Here is a 19168-nt window from a genome sequence, read left to right on the forward strand (position 1 = left end):
GCACCTATCATTATGGGATTCCGCTTCAGTTTCTTCCCAAGTTTTTCAACGTATCTTTTAAAAGCCCAAGCCTCTGCAATGTCAGTGATAACACTCTTGATTGCAAAGATAAGCTTGAAAACAAGAGCAACATGGTTAAAGTCCAAGAGTAAATGGCAAACAGGAGCATTTTAAACATCCCATTTTCAAAACAAGACTATTTCCTTAATCCTATGAGAGGAAGATCCTACATGCTCGCACCAGTTCAAGCTGCACCTGCTTTTCAAGCCCTGTTTTTCACTTTTGTATCTAGAGTGCATGGCCATTTCTCCAAACTCCATATGACAAAACAGAGTAAAGAATATGGACCTGAAACTTCACAGCACTATATCTCAGCTGCATTAACAACAGCGACCCTCCAGGGTTTCTATGCTCAGCAACAAAGGTTTGGGGATTTTTTTTTTTAGTTATTTTAAAAAATTTTCCTCTTGAATGACCTTTTAAATTCTGCAGAGCCCTCTTCTAGCCAGAGACACAGCTTGCCATTAGATTTTTCAAGGATGCTTCACAACCATATGGAGCTTTCAGCAAGATGCAACGTGTCGAATATCCACCAGCATAGTGTTACCCATTCTATTAATTGCTTACACCATACCATTTCTGCTAACATCAGGAACACTAAATTAGGATATTTCTTCAATAAGGAAAATCTTGATTCACACTGGAACCATTACATCATTTTTTCAAGCCATTAGAGACAGACATTCTTCCTGCCCTGGTTGTTTAAAAAGATTCAAAGAAATTTAGGGTTTCATGTAATTTCAAGAATGCTTTCTCCATTCAGACTCAGTTACAATACATCATTTACATAACATTAATTTTGTGAGTAAATGTGAGCAATGTGAGTACTTAAACAAGCTATTATAGTAACTCATCACCTGTGAACAATTTACCCAGGCTGTGCATTAGAGCATCAGGGGTATAGACATTTCAAATCAGTTCAAATGCAGTGTGGCTCATGTGTTGCCCAGCACAGCAAACTGCATCTGTCCCACCTCTAGGGTCAGCAAGGATACAAAAGCAGGCTGACTGCTTTCACTCACTCTGGAAACATCTATTACACACTGCAGCTTTGTACAGAGACATGTGGCCAGATCCACATGGAGCCATCCAAGGTTCAAGCAAATGAGTAATGAGGAGACACTCAAGTGTGGCCACAGCTCATTCTCCATTGCTTCAGGTTCACAGTGTGCCCGTCACCTCACATACAATACTACACAAAACTCCCAGGTGAAATATAGAATAAATTTATAGAAGGTATACTGCATTTGCACCATAATACCTGTGAAGTCCAAAAAGAAATTACTAACAGGTAAACAGGCTAAACCGGGCCTGACTTTTGCAGTGGTGAGTAAAGAAACAAGATCCAGAGATTTTTTTTTTCAGCTGTGTACCAGATGAACTACAGTTTTGAATTGCTGGGCTCATATTCTCCTGATACATCAGGTTGGCACTGACAGTTTACAGCAGAAGAAATTGAACTCTGTATATACCAGCAAAGTTGCCAGTATTTACACCTCTCAATCTTCCAAATTTTATAACTCTGCAATTGCAGTACAAAATGAGAGATTAATGACAAAAAATAGAACACATGGGCTTTTGTGTGCGTCATGACTGCAGTGACAGCTGACTACAAAACCTAATTTAAAAGCCACGGTTTGTTTGGCTTGTGCTTGTTTTCTTTCCCTTAAAGACAGGGGAGACGAATACACAAGCAACCCTCAAGCAGTGCTTTATGGAAGACATTCAGTTGAAATGCTGTCCTTAATCATAACCTGTCTCTAACAGAAACCCGAATATACACTTCCCTAGTGAGTTAGGCACTAGGAGCAATAGAAAACTAACAATTAGGATTCTTGGGCTGCATTTGTGACCAAGACCTGTTCACAGAATTTACAATAGTGATTATAAACAAGCTATCTAAGCCAGCGGATTCAGCTTGCTCATTCAAGGAGGCAGAGCGTTCCAGTGCACTGAGATGGATTCTATTTCCAGCTCTACCTGAAATTACTTTGTTCAACTTCTCATCTGAATTACTGAAAAGGAAAGGAGAATTAAAAATGTCTGCTTTTTAACGTAACAACATGCAATTTTACTGAAAAACAAGAGCAAGCATTTCACCAAAACTGTAAATAGTAGAGACAAGGCTAAAATTCCCAGCTTGCAGCTCAGACAGCAAGCACAGTTGTAAATCAGAGCTATGCTAACACACCACAGCGGATGCTACCGAAAGAAGAATGGAGACCAATATATTTTGCATCTCTAAACAGAACAAGAGCCATGAGTGACATTGGTTCCCTCTCTACACACAAAATGAAAGCTGAGATTGACTTGTGCAATCTAAGAAATTCCCGGATTTGTGGTTAGCACAGGAAAATGCAAAACAAAAAAAAAAAAAGCCATGCTACTTAGAAGTTGGTAGAGATTTACAATTTACCCACAAAGGAACAAAACCAGACAAAGGTTTCTTTGTAGAGGTAATCATCGCTTGATAAGCTGTAAATAAAGCAAACAAATGCAAAAACCTGCGTGAGAAGGTGAAAGCTGAACAAAAGACAGGTGTAGGGTCAAACAGAGGAGCAGGTTGCTCACAGGCAATCCCATGCGTTGTTACAGTGTTTGTAATAAAAGTTAAATTTACCATAAAAGCACTGTCAGAAACATAACACAACACGAGTCTCGCAGCTGAAACAAAAAGCTCCAGTGAAATAAAATCTAAACTGAAGCCAGTTTAAATATATCATTCTTATGGAGTAATAAAGCTTAAAGCAAACAAAGGCAAAAGAAGACTTGTTCAGATTGAAAGCTTAACATGATATTACCGAAATCAATAAAATTGCACAGTTGGGATGTAATGCCCTGAGTTGTTGAGCACAGAGTCCAGTGACCTCAATCACAAGATTAAGCTGTTACGCAGATTGAAAATTCCATCATGAGGAACATACAAAAGACTGCTTGGGAAAAAAGTCACATCTCTGGATTGGAAAGCATGGGAATATTTAAAATTTAATATAAAAAATAAACCATTATTACATTTAAGCTATTTAAAATAAATGGGACTCTCTAATATTGCAAATATGCAAGTCACCAAAGCACCACTGTGCAACGCTGAGGCGACAGTTTGCATTTGACAAGGTTTGACACTTGTTCACAGTACACTCTGCACAACTACAAGAAAATCCGAGATCTGTGATTCATGTTGTAAAGAAAGTATTGCCATTAAAGGCTGGACTGAACAGTTTTTGAACCAAACAACAGAAAATGGCATCATATGTTAAGTAGAACCTTTTGGGTTTATTCAGTGGTTACAATCAAAAAACCAGATGGTAATCTGAGAATCTACATGGTTTCAAAGGAACTAAATGAAAATATCAAAAGAGAACATTTTCATCTGCCAACTTGAACAACACAGTGAAGCTGCTCTCTAATGGTACAGCCAGATTCTGGCAAATACCTCCTCTCAAGAGACAAGTTCCAAAATAAATTGTTTTGATTACATAGATTTTTCAGACTTCCTTTTAGCATATGTTCTATACAGAAGTGATCGATAAAATATTACTACATCAAATGTTCAAAGGAATTCCTTGTGCATGGAGTGCTAGCTTACTGATATAAGAGCCACTGTAAAGACATATGAAAAAAGAATGTCACATATTAAAAAGAGTAATAAAAAACCCTAAAATATATTTAATAAAAAATGCATTTTTAAACAGGATGAAGTTCAGCAGAGGAATTGAGCTCTTTTCAAGGGAAAAGTAAAATCCATCTTACAAAATTTAAGAACAATTTGAGAAACTTCAGCAATGAACAAGCTGTTTCACTGCATGACGACAATGTTGGAAATTCATCTCAGAAGTCTCTATTATAATACGATATTGTCTGTGAATTTAGCATCATAGGTACGAATAAGCTCTTTATCAACAAAGAAAATTGGGTGCCTGTCCAAAGAAATTTAATCTTGTAGATCAAGTCATTTTTTAACAAGACAGTTGGAATGAAAAAGAATCTGATAAAGAAAGGACATGCTGGAAGACAGGATGATTTAAAAATTCTCACCACATCACTGGTGCTGAAATCTTGTTACGCAGAACTATCACAGTTTCCAGGGATGAAATACAAAATGTTCTGAAAGCCATGCAAACAGTATAAAAGATGTTTTTCATCTGTAGATTTTACCACAAGCCCATTAAGGTCTTAAAACTTAGTCTTTAATAAAAGAAATTTTCAAGAGCTAAGTGCCGAGAGTTTAATGCCCTAAGTGTTTACAGATTAAAAACTTTGACTAAAACAAATAGGAATCCTTTGTCTCAATTTAGCAACGAAGATTAAGTATACCTCTTTCAAGGATACAAAGACTGGCACTGCATTTACAACAATATAATTTGATATTGGAATATAGCCCAGAGAGCAAGACATTACCAATAAATACACAACACATATTTCTTCCTAACAAAATGTTAAGGCAAGTAAAAAGGAAGTACATGTGCACAATTAGTTTATTTGTTCTCAAGAGATACGATGCCCTATAGTAATGCAGTAAAATTATCAACAGTTTGCATTAAAAAACAAAACCCATAGTAATCAACTATGAATCAGAAGTACAAGAGCCAAAGTTAATTTAGGAGTACCACTTAAGACTGCAGGGTATAATCTATTTTTGCAAATTCTCCTACATGTAGTATGCACAGTAGCACTGCAAAGAACAACCAAAAGTGACCATCAGGATCACTGGACTTGCCTAGCATAAGAACGGCTGGCAAGCAAAATAAGAGAGTTATATGTAGAAAACAAATGAAGCCAACAGGTGAGAGCAACCATTTCTTTAAATTCTGAAGTGTCAGGACTGTCAGATAGAACTGGAATACATACCAATGCCAGGGTGAAAACAATGTTTGCATTGTATAGCACACGATAAGTAGGGTTGCAACTACTGACAGTGAATTGCAACTGAGAAGAACAGACAAGAAATGATTTCCTGAGAGATACAAGTTCTGTCTAATCTTTAGGTCCAGCAGTCATGTATATGGAAAAACAGCAGCCTGTCATATTATTTGGAATTATCAAATTTCTAGCATATGTAGCACACACATCTCAGTGGCATGCCATTAGTCTTTCGTCCTCCCAGTGCTGCCTAACGTGTGCCACGCTCTTTGTAACATTTTGTAAGCGCTGGAGAGCTTACAAAGGAACTTGGTTGAGGAAGAAGAAAACAGCATTACTACAACACAACCAATAATAATAGAGGAAAGCAAATGGAATAGCAACTTTATTTCTAGGGGGGAAAAACAATATCTCTTCAAAGAAACCTGACATGGAACATGGGTAATTTACAGAATGATTCACTTGCCAGAAGAACCTGATGCAAAGTTGTTTAAAAAAATAATAATTGCCCCATTGTTTATTGAATCTTCAGAGGGAAAAAAAAAAATAAATCCTCTCCCAAAGTGAGACCCACACAAAACTTATCATGTGATCACCTTATCAGAAAGAGATGCCTACCAGTTCAAACAAATAAAACTACAAACGAAATACACCCAACATCTGCCACAACAATAGGTACTTTTAAAGTGAAAATGGTACATGCTAATTCAGGAAACTCATACTAAAGCCTCTTCTCAGTAGAAATAAGTTTTCCTAATCAAAAAATGAAAATATTCCAGAAGGAAGACTGATTCAAAATAGCATTACAGTAACTAATCAAATTCTCTACTGAAGGACAGCTTACATCTGTGATGAGTTTCAAAACAAAATCAGTATTGTGAACGCTCAAATCCGTGGGCACATTAATTAAACAAATAAACAAAATGACTATAACTAACTAGAGATTAAGAGATTATAAACATAAATTCATTGTGGTCTCACTATACAATATCTTCGAAAAACAGAAAAAAAAGGAGTTTGCTGAAGTTCTTTTTATTACATTAATCCTTACTTTTTTACCTACTTCAATAAAAACAACTCTGGAAGGGATCTCTTAGCTGACTGCAGAAGTTGTTGAGTGATTTCTGGATTAAAAATTTAAAGCTCAAACTTGAAAATCCTAGTCTACTATTTAAGCAAAAAAGCAATTAAAGAACATCAAGCAGCTGATCTAACTACTTCTTCATTAATTTTTTTAATTAAATAAAAAATAAAGAAGCATACTGATAAACACCTTTGTTCTTTCAAATTAACTGCTTTTTATTCTTCATGTTTATTTCTTATCATTATCAAGACAAATTTTGAAGCTCTGATTCAGACTATGATTCATGGGACAACCAGATCTCAGCACAGAGTAGAAACCCACACAAGTTTCTGCAGATTTGGATTAATAATGTCTTGCGTCAGTTTGACATAAACAATTTGGAAAAAGTAAATGCAAAAAGCAGCTACCACCATCTGAACCAATTTTAATTCCACTGTTAAATATAGCCTGCTGAACAATACCTCCCTCACCTGATAATGTAAATAACTAAAATAAATTTTATCTGGCCCTCACATAACATATCACCCATGAAGCAGTTTTCTTGATAATCTTGAGTGTTAGAACATTTTCTTGCTCTGTCTTTTGTACCTTTACCCAAAAAAAGTTTTCTATTTTTATTTGTGTATTTTACATTTTCTGTTAACACGCTACTTTGCGCCCGTGACAAGGCAACAAAAAGGCCCCAACAACCACTCATGCACTACTTCTCTGTGCATGTGCTCTTTTCCCAAATTTATAGTTGTTGCATCATATTTGATCTTCAAGCAGAGTTTGCAAAGTGGAGAATACCATAAATCTAATACCGTATTTGTATAAAATAGCAATATTTGTATAATTCGTATAAAATATTAAATGTCTGATTTACAGATACAGCACCATTTTCAGAAATGTTGTGAAATACAGTAAGGCAGAGCAAGGGAAAACTTTTAAGTAGGTGTAAGACATGCAAGGATACCAGTCCAATAACCATCATCATCATGCAACTAGCCCTTACTAACGGTAAACAAACAGAAAATTAGAGACCTTGGATTACAAAATAGCACAGCTCTTTGCTCTGTGTCTTCTCTGCTGGAAGGGACAGAGATTTTTAAACAACAGGAGCAAGGACACAGCACTAGAAACTCTCTAGGGCACATGAGGCTTTGGACAGGGTGTTATCATTTTAATGATGAGTTTTCAAGTCTAATGTAAACATATTTATAATATATACATTATCCCTATCTTGATAGTCTAGAGAAACTTACTTTATATTCAGTTCTTGCCTACTAATAAATTAATTTATAAATTATTTAATTCAAATTAGCTGCTGTACTTGGGAAGGGAAATTAACATACCAGACTGTACTTCATGATTCTAGCATGGCCTCTGTAGTTTTAGAACTCCTTGAGGCTGTGCATTGCACATTTGTACTATACAGCCTCTAACAATCTGCTTTATTACAGTAACAAATGCACTACCAAAAAAAAGTCCTCTGCAGTAACTAGTTATAGCCTCTATGGGAAACACCAGGAACGCAGAAAATGGCATACAGTCTCAATCTCATACTTTTGGAAGACAAGACTCATCCATTATGATGTCTCTTGCTTTCTGATTCTGCTGTTCTCAGAAGCTCTAGAACTGCAACTGCCAAATACACCTTTATTGGAAAAAATGCAATCAACTTTAACTAAAGAAGTTAATGCATCCTAAAATTTTTGAAAAACTTACACTTAGTATTATTGTTCTTGATTTCATTCTCAACTCAGAGAGACATGTTTTCTAAAATGGTCTGTTTTCATGTTACATAATTATGATGAATACTTCCCTATAATTTAATTTTTTTTAAGCTAGATTGTCTGCAATTAGCACAGCAGTAGATTCAGTTTGTGGATGTTAGCACACACATGATTCACAATGTGAGGTGGCACAGCAGAAGCAGAGAACATGCCAGTTCTAATGAAATATATCCAGACTGTCCTCTCTGTGCCATTTTAATTTTCTCCTTTACATAAAAATTGATTCTGAAAATAGCAAAATCTGTGCAAAAAATATAAATAAAATATTTCCCAGTTGTGTCAGATATTAGTTTCTTTTCTAATACATTGAGTAAAATATTTCCTAGGAGTTTCTAAACCAAACTGATTATTATGCAATAGCTTTCTTGTAAGCAATTTTGTAAGCACTTGGTTTTGTGATTAATTTTCATAACTAATAAATGCATCATCAATACATACCTGCAATTTCTTCTATGGAGTTAGCTCTCATGTCCAAAAGAACTGTGCCATTCAGGATACAGCTTCTCAGTTCAAACAAGCTATGAAGTGACAGTGTGGCAACATATGGTTTGCTCCACCTCTCTCCACCATCCTCTACATCTTCTTCAAACTTCAACCACCTGTACAAACAACACATTTTATAACTCCGTTGTGCATAAGAATAAAAAATAAATTACTCCCATGGATACTGAAAGATCACTATTAAACATGTCTTTGGATTTCACTTTATTCTTTCTTTGTAGGAAATAGGAGAAACCTCCCTTGCCTGCTTCTTCCCATATAATGCTGTATTATACCATTTCTGAAGATAAATTCTGGCCACAGAGATGAAAAGAGAAGCTTATTAAGTAATCATTATTGTACTTCACAAAAACTTTGAGTAATTCTTTGGCACACAATGATATTTCTATGATAGAGCAGCAAGAAGCATGAAAAGGATAGAGGAGAAGAATTTGGGTTAGAGAAAAAGAAAACCTATACATAATAATAACACAGGAGAGAACTTTCTCCATTTAGTCTTCACTTTGGACTAAACACAACAGAGAAGAGACATTTTTCATTTAAATATACAGACATATTCACACTTCACAGAATCTGCATCCATTATCAGCATGATAATCTTTTCCCAAAAGACACTGTTATGAACTTTGTTAAAGTTGTTAGTTACTTAACTGCACTAAGCTACTCGTAAAGGCAGCAAACATTATGCAAAATTTAGCCTATTTTTCATTTACAAGTTCAGTCAATTAAAATGAAAAACTTCACAGGCACATACATGCACACACAAGCAATGTATAAACACTTGCGAACAGTCTTTCAAGCCCCAAATACGGGCTTTCCTCAGGCAAAGCAGTCACGTGAATGACATGAAATAGCACTTAGAATCCAGTAACAACATTGTATCTCACTCTTGTGACTCTCATTTGCCTGTTCTCAGGTTCAGAGTAAATCTGGAGAGACTTCAGTAAAGTAAAAGGATACATGAAAATGGAAGGAAAGGATCAAGCCTTTTGCTACTCGCCAGCTGGATCAACTTTCTTGTGCAACTTTTTAATTGTTTACTGATAAAAATTACACTTAAAATGTTAAAAGAATACTAAACAAACCAAAAAACCAGAAAAGTCTGTTGACATATGCAAAAGTGTTTTAAATTAAAGTTATTAAGTCTTTTAAGCATACACAGATGTTGCTGCATGGAGTCATGCAGCCTGCCAGCTTGGCAGGGTTTGAACAGCTGCAGCCACAGCAGAAGCCACTATCACTTGACTCAACAGCACTCAGCCAGTGTATATGGACCAGGCAGCAGAGAAGTCAAGCAGAGCCTCACACCTTGACAGCACCTTCACACTCATTTCCAAACAGCAGGGAAGCATAGAGCCTTAAGACCTCTAAAGCTGAGCAATTTCCAGTGTTACCAAGCCTCACAGCCCAGTAACACAGCAAACACAGCTGTCCGCCTCTGTTCCTGGCCCACCTGCCTAGCTCTGCTCCTACTTGTAAAATATGCCTGTGTATCTATATTTTAGATACCTTCCTCCTTTCAGTCACTGTGTACCAGATTCTTCCCCTTCTGATGCCATCCTGCAAGCAGCCACCACTTCAGTGACCCACTCATCACAGCATATCTGCTCCCTTCCTGATCCATTTCTTCTAACTGCACCTGCTGCCTCCTAATCACTCTCCCATTATTTACATACACAATTTGCCCTTAACTCCTCCAAAAATCTCCAATCTCCTGTGTCTAGCCCTCTCCTCCTCTTTGTACTTAAACATTTTTCCCTCCATTTCCTCTGTGTTGGCCAGTTTTCATATCTCATCTTCGCCCGTGAGACCTCCTCCTCTCCAGCAGACTTCTGTTCTCCACTCCCTTCATTGCAATCTCTCTTCTCTTCCCAGCCTAGCCAGGCTATCTCCTTTCCTTTTTCATTCTTCCAGAGAAGCTGTAATAAGGACACAGCACACACAAAAATTTGCTTCCACAGAGCTGAACCATGAAATTGAATTTGCATATGCAAATGAGTTTTCCCAAATAGATTTTCAAAACAATGTCCAAATGGACATCAAACACAAATTAATGCACCGCACCCCCACCAAATTCAAAGCCATGGTTTGAAAGGGATCACAGAATCACAGAATCACAGAATGTTAGGGATTGGAAGGGACCTCGAAAAATCATCTAGTCCAATCCCCCTGCCGGGGCAGGATTACCTAGACCATATCACACAGGAACGCGTCCAGGCGGGTTTTGAATGTCTCCAGAGAAGGAGACTCCACAACCTCTCTGGGCAGCCTGTTCCAGTGTTCAGTCACCCTTACAGTAAAGAAGTTTTTCCTCAAATTTAAGTGGAACCTCCTGTGCTCCACCTTGCACCCATTGCCCCTTGTCCTGTCAAGGGATGTCACTGAGAAGAGCCTGGCTCCATCCTCTTGACACTTGCCCTTTACATATTTATAAACATTAATGAGGTCACCCCTCAGTCTCCTCTTCTCTAAGCTAAAGAGACCCAGCTCCCTCAGCCTCTCCTCATAAGGGAGATGTTCCACTCCCTTAATCATCTTTGTGGCTCTGCGCTGGACTCTCTCTAGCAGTTCCCTGTCCTTCTTGAACTGAGGGGCCCAGAACTGGACACAATACTCCAGATGCGGCCTCACCAGGGCAGAGTAGAGGGGGAGGAGAACCTCTCTCGACCTGCTGACCACACCCCTTCTAATACACCCCAGGATGCCATTGGCCTTCTTGGCCACAAGGGCACACTGCTGGCTCATGGTCATCCTGTTGTCCACTAGGACCCCCAGGTCCCTTTCCCCTACGCTGCTCTCCAACAGGTCTGCCCCCAACTTGTACTGGTACATGGGGTTGTTCTTGCCCAGATGCAGGACTCTACACTTGCCCTTGTTATATTTCATTAAATTTCTCCCCGCCCAACTCTCCAGCCTGTCCAACAATGATCTACAACATCTCAGGAAAGTTACCAAGAAGCACGTGAGACGGCAAGAAAAGTTCTTCATTTTTTTCATTTTGCAGTTGCACTTGAACTTCATAAGAAGAGGCTGCTCCCAGCTTACTCATGGCACTCACGTTTTCAAGCGAAAAAGACGCTAGACCTATTTGTGGCCATAACATCACAAATATGGTGCATTAATTGTCCTGCTTAAACTATTGCCTCCTAAGACTGCAAAATATCTCCTTTTTTATCTTCTCATACCTCTGGTTTTGTGCATGTTTCTAATCTCCTTAGGAGTTTTATAAGATTATGATCTTTGTGCTTGGGTATTCCCAATTATTTCTGATGTACCATCACCTTGTTTTACACCGATTCAAAAAAAGATTTAAAATCATTCTACGTATATCCTAAAAACAATGATCCAAGCATAGATTCTTACAGAATATCATCAGAAACCTCATACTGTCATTACCTTCTGTTCATGTAAATAGTCTTCAACATTGCTTATCCGATTATACTGCTGAAGTCTGTCCTTGATATTACCTATTTTGAATATACTGACCATTTCTAAAGAGATTTTAAATGAGTGATAGAAGACAAACATGTTCTTAAAAGTTTCATTAAGGCAAGCCCATGACCAGAGTTCATAACTTACTAGGGACACATGGACAAGAGAAGTTTAAATCATGATAACAGCTTTAATTAGTTTATGGTGCCAATCAGACATCAAAGCTTACGCAGAACATAAAAATCCACAAGAAACAATTGCTACTGCTCAAATAATCATACTTGCCATTGTGATCATCTCCATCTGAGTTTCAATCAATTTGAATAGTATAATTCTATGGGTTGCATCCAATTTCCTACTGTTACTAAAACTTCTGTGTTTAAACACATTATCATGCATTGTTACTTAATGAGCCAACAGGCTAGTACATAAACGTAAATCACACCCAGCTGAGAGAATTCTACATTTGGAATAAACTTCTGTTTTGTTTTCAGTAAGCATTACAGGAGTTTACTCATCTCATCAAGGGAAAATCATGTTTATCACCTTTTCTCTTTTCAGAAATATTCCTCTGTTATGTCAGATAATCCTTGTTTAACATATCAAATAAGAAAGAGCAGCAGAAAACATAAACCAAAGAAATCTCTCATCTTACGCATAGTTGTTCAATTGGTTTTAAAAATCATAATACCATTTGCACAACCCTCTGAATTCATGTACAAGATTCAAGGATAGAAATGGCTTTGAAATCCAAATACAGGCATGGATCCCAAGTTTGCCAATTTTCTACTCTTTTTAGTTTCCAGGGAAAAAGACAAATTTTAATATATTTACTTTTGCAGTTTAACTGCTTAAATTGATATGCTTGATAAATAAAATTATTTCCCAGAAAACAACACCAACCCCATTTGTATATTGAGCTCATGTGTCACATGTATCCCCTGTGCCTGGAATATATTTAGAGCTATCCTAGTTGTGTCTGATCACATAGAAGAGCAGCTTCACTCATATGTTTTTCTTTTACTGCTAAAGACTAGCACAGGTATATCAATCATACAGCTTAGTTCCTCTGATAGCATACTTGCTGACACAAAACATGCCAACAAGAGTTTCAGCAAAGTATGTTACTATTGGAAAAATATTACTCAGATGTGTGTAATACATACACACACATACATGTTACATCTTCTAGTCATCTCCATCAATTTTTCAGGAGTCGATAAAAGAGTGTGCACACTTCACTGTAGACTCAGTTACAATATTTTGGTGCACAATGTGAAGTGGGTGACTTGAACATGATCTATTCTACAGTCTGTTATGTCTACAGCAGAGAGCTGGAGTATGTATTCACTTACAACCTGCTCAAGAGTCAGTTATTAATGCAATCTTACAATCTGTATAAATTTCCACATGAGCTTTTGCCTGCCTACATTGATTAGAAAATGGACCAAAGTAAACAAGCATGTCAGAAACAAAGCAGTAGTGACAAACCTAAGTTTTCTGTGACCTAGTTTATTTGGAAAAAAGTTCTGATCCAGGGGAGATACATTTCTCACTTCATATTCGTAATTTTTCCCTAATGCATTCATTTTCTAGTCACTATTAACAATTTACTTTCTAAACGATGGACAGAGGTTTATTTTCATAACAAATGTGCAGGTTCATTAAAATTCAAGCCTAAACACTTTCCCATTGGTTCCAAAGTGTCTATTTTCCTCCTTACTGCAGACTCTTTTCTGTTCCAGAAACTTAGTGATATTCTCCCAAAATTTTCATTTTGTATTAGCAATTAAATGAGTCCCAACAGTTCAATTAATGGGGGAAAAATTAATTAATTTTCTCACTTTATCAACATAACTAAGCTATTCTGCTCGCTAACATCTTCCATGGATGGGACAGCCTAAATCAGATCCTGGAATGGAACAGGCTGTAACAGCAGTGCACTTTCTCACTCTTACTAAGTAATCTGGAGGAATGCTTTTGCTCATAAGAAATGTTATGCAAACTAGAGAATGGCAAACCTTGGAGTCTCCTAACTGCTGGACACCAAGCTTCCATCAGCTCTTATCCATGGCTGCCTTTGATATGTTACTTTTTGATCAACCAAGAACAAAATGTCTCAAATAGTTTTACGCAGTTTGCTCAAGATATTTAAAAAAATTTAAGGCCGAACTGTGCGTGCAATTTCAATCAAACTGAAAACACAAAGGTACAGATTTACGGCATTAGAATCAACCCAACCCTTCAGTCCATGCAGAGCTTGGTGAAATGAATACAGAACCACTTAGTGCCATCACTCTCATTAAACGCAATTAAAGACCGAGTCTTTCTCTGTACTGCCTGCATTTAAATTCATCTAGCTGGAACTATGTCCAAAGCCAGACAGTAAGATTTACAAATACTTCCAGTGTCATTTTTCACACCGATGGAAAACATATAATAAGGCTGAAAAGGCAAGAAACTCAGGGTGTATTCTCTCCATACCATGCTTTTAATCAATCAATATTTCTGAAGTCCTGAATCAATTACTGTTACTGAAAAGGATCCATTATATTAGTTTGGAAGTATATGATCTTGCATATTAAACACCATCCCATTTCTATTTCTCTACTCAAAGTCACCTTGTTCTTTGTGTATGATATCCGTACCTATTTCTAGAGTAACAATACCTCCTGATTTCTTATCATCAGCAAGTTTCATTACTGTAACCCTATTTTTTGTCATTCAGTAATAAAGCTATTTAGTAAGACTAATTCTTCAGAAGTTAGTTGTCACTACCTTCCACAATAGTTTAATCTTTCAGCATGACCTGTTGCACCTTTTCAATTAGTTTCTTACCCACCAATATAATTTTTACAGTAGAACAGAGTTTAAGTAAGAAATTCCCACTGTTGAACCATATCCAATATTTCACTTAAAAAAAAAAATAGATCCACTGTTTTTATTTTGTCAGAAAAACAAAAATCAATTATCTGATTAAATAGCTTTATTTAGTTTGACATGATACACCATTGTATTGCGTTTTATACAATTTTCCACTTAGCTCCAAGTCTATAATTATTCTTTCCTTCAAATACTGTTCTAAGGCTTGCATAGCTCTGAAATCTATCAGGCTTCTGTATATTCTGACCATTTTTATCCTTTATTGAATAGTGTCACTATGTTTGCTATAGTACAACCACCCACCTGATAGATTCACATGAAGACAGGATTTACCATACCCATGAAATATAAGCTCTTTCAGCTTTTTAGGATGGAAATTATTGCACCCTCTTATTTGCAAAGATAAAGCACTTTGACACTTGCTTTCAATTTGAATTTGGTGATTTCACTGCCTTCTCCTTTTCTAACAGCCAGCCACCCCATGTCAAATGCTGTCTCAGATTTTTGGATCCAATCTGAAAAAGATCATTTATCTTGACCAGTTCTTTCTACACAGCAGCCCCACTCTTTCTTTGTTTTCATCTTATTTCTAATGCTAAAGAAATTTTTACCATTAGCTATTATATGCCACTCTTGTATTTTCTGAGGTCCAAAAATACAGTTTTCTAGGCTCTTTTTTCCTGTCCTTTTTCAACAATCTCATCTTGCATCTTTGATTCTTTAGTTCCCAAATGACAACATACAGACAGATCAACCTAAACAGAAATTTCTTTATTTCACCTATTCCTTTCAAATTCTATCTTGATTATGTATTTATGTTAATAAAAATTGTTACAATTTTTCAGAAACACAAAGAAGCTGCTATTTCCTCGCTTAAAAATAACACAAGTCACAATGATTTTTAGTTTTAATCACAATAAAAGCCCTATATATTCCTAATCAGCATGAGAACACTGCAAATGATTAACTTGATTAGATTTTTCTCTTTCTGAATATTAATAAGATTATTTAGGAACACTGCTATATTCATTTTGCAGCACAATCCCCATATGAGAACTTTCTACATGTAAAGATCTGTATTTAGCACTGTCTATGCCTCCTATGGACACATCAGGGAAGGGAAGGCCACAGAAAAATCTGTGGCCCTCTGCAAAAGCAAGAATTTCCAGTAAAATGAAACGGAAAGCTAACAGCCATATTCATGTCAAATAGCCCAAATAGGTATTTCCCCACAAAATCCTTTCAGTAATTCCACGATTTTTATCCTACTGACACCAAAGATGTGGTCCACAGACTTCTGGCACAATTGAGGAACACTGTCAAGCAATACCGGCAGGGAAAGAGAGAATTAAGGTTCTAAGAAGAAAAATAAAGCAAGGATTGCAGGGAAATTTAAAGTCTTAATGAAGCTAAGCAAGTCATCTCCCATTTAGGTGATCAAGGAAACAAACACGCCAAAAAAAAGTTCTGTTCCAATATTTACTTCTTCAGCAGAAATGCAATCTAAACAGTCTTTTTGCACTAATTTTGTGGAAACAAAATAATCCAACATTGTACACTCAGTCTCAAAATCAACTGTTCATTGACAGATAGAATATGTAAAAGTTTTATTGATCCAAAAGTAATCTCATTCCTTGCTTTAATCTTTTTATAAGGGTAATTTTTTCAGTTTCTTGAGGATTCAAACAGAATATGACGTTTGAAAGATTCTTAAAATGATAAGCTAAAATGTTAATAAAACCAGTAATTTTTAATTCATATACATATATGTTTGCTTTGATTATTTTCCCTTGATATTCATTCTGGCCTGTATTTCATAATCCAGATGAAAACATTTGGCTCTGGAAAACAACAAATGCTATAGTAATACTAGCAGTCTAAGGATTAAAATTATGGGTTTATTTAAGCTTTATATCTCAAATCTGTTCCTGAGCTTGCCACAGCTTTGAAATCATTCCTCAATACATCAGCAAACAACAGCTACAGATAATTTTGAAAAACTCATGAAAACACTCACCTTGCTGTCTCCCTCCACTCTGCATCCTCTCCTTCACGCCAACAAATTTCATCAAGCTCAGTAAAGAGATCATGAGGAATGTGTTCCTCATCATCATCTTCTGTTCCAAGAATAAACTGCACCCTTTGTGATGGGGTATCTGGGGAAAAATAAAAATATCAAGTCCAGAACACCAATTTTTTTGCCTTGAGCAAGCAAATTCCTGAAGTTTCATGAGATTATCCACTCTTTCATCCATATCACTTACTGCCACACAGAAAACATGATTATAGTTATGCTGTAAGAACATTTATACACAAACACCTTCAGATTGAGACCTCTTTATTTACTGTAGTTGTCTAGTCTGCTAGTTAAACAAACTTGTCTAAAGATAGAATGGGATGTATAGAAGTAGTGACTATTGGAAGCTGGAACGGTATCTCACAGAAAAAAGGCAGCACAGATAGCAGCATAGACAGAGATGAGAAAAGTCTTTTACTCCAGTGGTACAAAAACTACTTTGCCACATCATAAGTCTAAATCTACAGATTTAGCTCAGCTCACAGAGCTGGTATACTAAATATGCATTCTTTGTTTACCTAGCAGGAGAAAGAAACAAAAACCTCTCCAATGTCAATATACAACTGGGAACTTCAAAAAGAATACATCACTATCTATACCTACCATCCCCTGCTCCATGGTAAACTGTTTCTACATGGTTAGGCTGTTCCAAATGAACAAGTTGTTTGTCTGTCCCCACTTCTCCATTTTATTCTTCCTGTCTCTGTCTTCCCTTTACATTCCTATTACCGGTTATTTTTCTTCATAACTTTTCAGCACAGACCACTAAATATATTTTGGAGACATGATATTCTTTTTTAATATCACTAAAAATTTGCAGGACTCACAGAGCACCTTAACGTACATATATATCCAGTGTTCAGAGCTCAAATGGTCTAAGTCTTTTTAAAAAAAATCCTATTTGCTTATTTAAATGCAAATCTCAAACTCTGGATGAAACCCAGTCTCTCTAGAAATACATAGTTATTTTTTCTGCTAATGTATTTTAGATTTCTGAGAGGAATCACAGAATCACAGAATCACAGAATGTTAGGGATTGGAAGGGACCTCGAAAGATCATCTAGTCCAATCCCCCTGCCGGAGCAGGATTGCCTAGACCATATCACACAGGAACGCATCCAGGCAGGTTTTGAATGTCTCCAGAGAAGGAGACTCCACAACCTCTCTGGGCAGCCTGTTCCAGTGTTCAGTCACCCTCACCGTAAAGAAGTTTTCCTCAAATTTAAGTGGAACCTCCTGTGCTCCAGCTTGCACCCATTGCCCTTGTCCTGTCAAGGGATGTCACTGAGAAGAGCCTGGCTCCATCCTCTTGACACTTGCCCTTTACATATTTATAAACATTAATGAGGTCACCCCTCAGTCTCCTCTTCTCCAAGCTAAAGAGACCCAGCTCCCTCAGCCTCTCCTCATAAGGGAGATGTTCCACTCCCTTAATCATCTTTGTGGCTCTGCGCTGGACTCTCTCTAGCAGTTCCCTGTCCTTCTTGAACTGAGGGGCCCAGAACTGGACACAATACTCCAGATGCGGCCTCACCAGGGCGGAGTAGAGGGGGAGGAGAACCTCTCTCGACCTGCTGACCACACCCCTTCTAATACACCCCAGGATGCCATTGGCCTCTTGGCCACAAGGGCACACTGCTGGCTCATGGTCATCCTGTTGTCCACTAGGACCCCCAGGTCCCTTTCCCCTACGCTGCTCTCCAACAGCTCTGTCCCCAACTTGTACTGGTACATGGGGTTGTTCTTGCCCAGATGCAGGACTCTACACTTGCCCTTGTTATATTTCATTAAATTTCTCCCCGCCCAACTCTCCAGCCTGTCCAGGTCTCTCTGAATGGCTGCGCAGCCTTCCAGTGTGTCAGCCACTCCTCCCAGTTTTGTGTCATCAGCGAACTTGCTGACAGCGCACTCTAATCCCTCATCCAAGTCATTAATGAATATATTGAATAGAAGTGGTCCCAGAACCGACCCTTGCGGAACTCCGCTAGACACAGACCTCCAACTGGACTCTGTCCCGCTGACCACTACTCTCTGGCTTCTTTCCTTCAGCCAGTTCACAATCCACCTCACTACCCGATCATCCAGACCACACTTCCCCAGTTTAGCTGCGAGGATGCTGTAGGAGACCGTGAGAGCTGATAGGGACCAAGCTGCCAGTCAACCAAAAAATTGATCATCCAGAACAGCTCAGCAATTCCTTGAACATTGTCTAAATGAAGTTCTGTTCTACAATCATATTTGTAAGACAAGTGACACGATTCTCCATCTAGCAGTGAAGAGCATCACTGCACAGGATCCTCAAGCTCTCTGAATTTTGGAAAAACTGAGATGATAGCACTCACTGAATGCTAGTTATAGAGTAAATACAGCACTGATCAAAAATAATTAATGGGCCACTGATACAGGAGATTAAATTCAGCAGTAAAGATACTTTTTTTGGTAGTAGTAGTAAACTTGCTATAGCAATGAAACACAAACAATACATGACAGTTTTCA

The 19168-nt window shown here is 37.4% G+C and overlaps 1 protein-coding gene across 2 annotated transcripts in view; it reads right to left on the reverse strand.

The window, feature by feature from the left end:
* Positions 1-19168, reverse strand: part of SLC4A10 (solute carrier family 4 member 10) — a 132947-nt gene that overhangs the window by 62315 nt on the left and 51464 nt on the right. For both annotated transcript variants that reach the window (XM_068407411.1, XM_068407410.1), the window contains exons 4-5: positions 16613-16751; positions 8218-8378 (exon numbers count right to left, since the gene is read on the reverse strand). In XM_068407411.1, the coding sequence (XP_068263512.1) occupies positions 8218-8378; positions 16613-16751 (300 nt within the window). The remainder of the gene's footprint in view (positions 1-8217; positions 8379-16612; positions 16752-19168) is intronic.

The sequence above is a fragment of the Nyctibius grandis genome, chromosome 9, assembly GCF_013368605.1.
Source record: "Nyctibius grandis isolate bNycGra1 chromosome 9, bNycGra1.pri, whole genome shotgun sequence".
Taxonomy (NCBI): domain Eukaryota; kingdom Metazoa; phylum Chordata; class Aves; order Nyctibiiformes; family Nyctibiidae; genus Nyctibius; species Nyctibius grandis.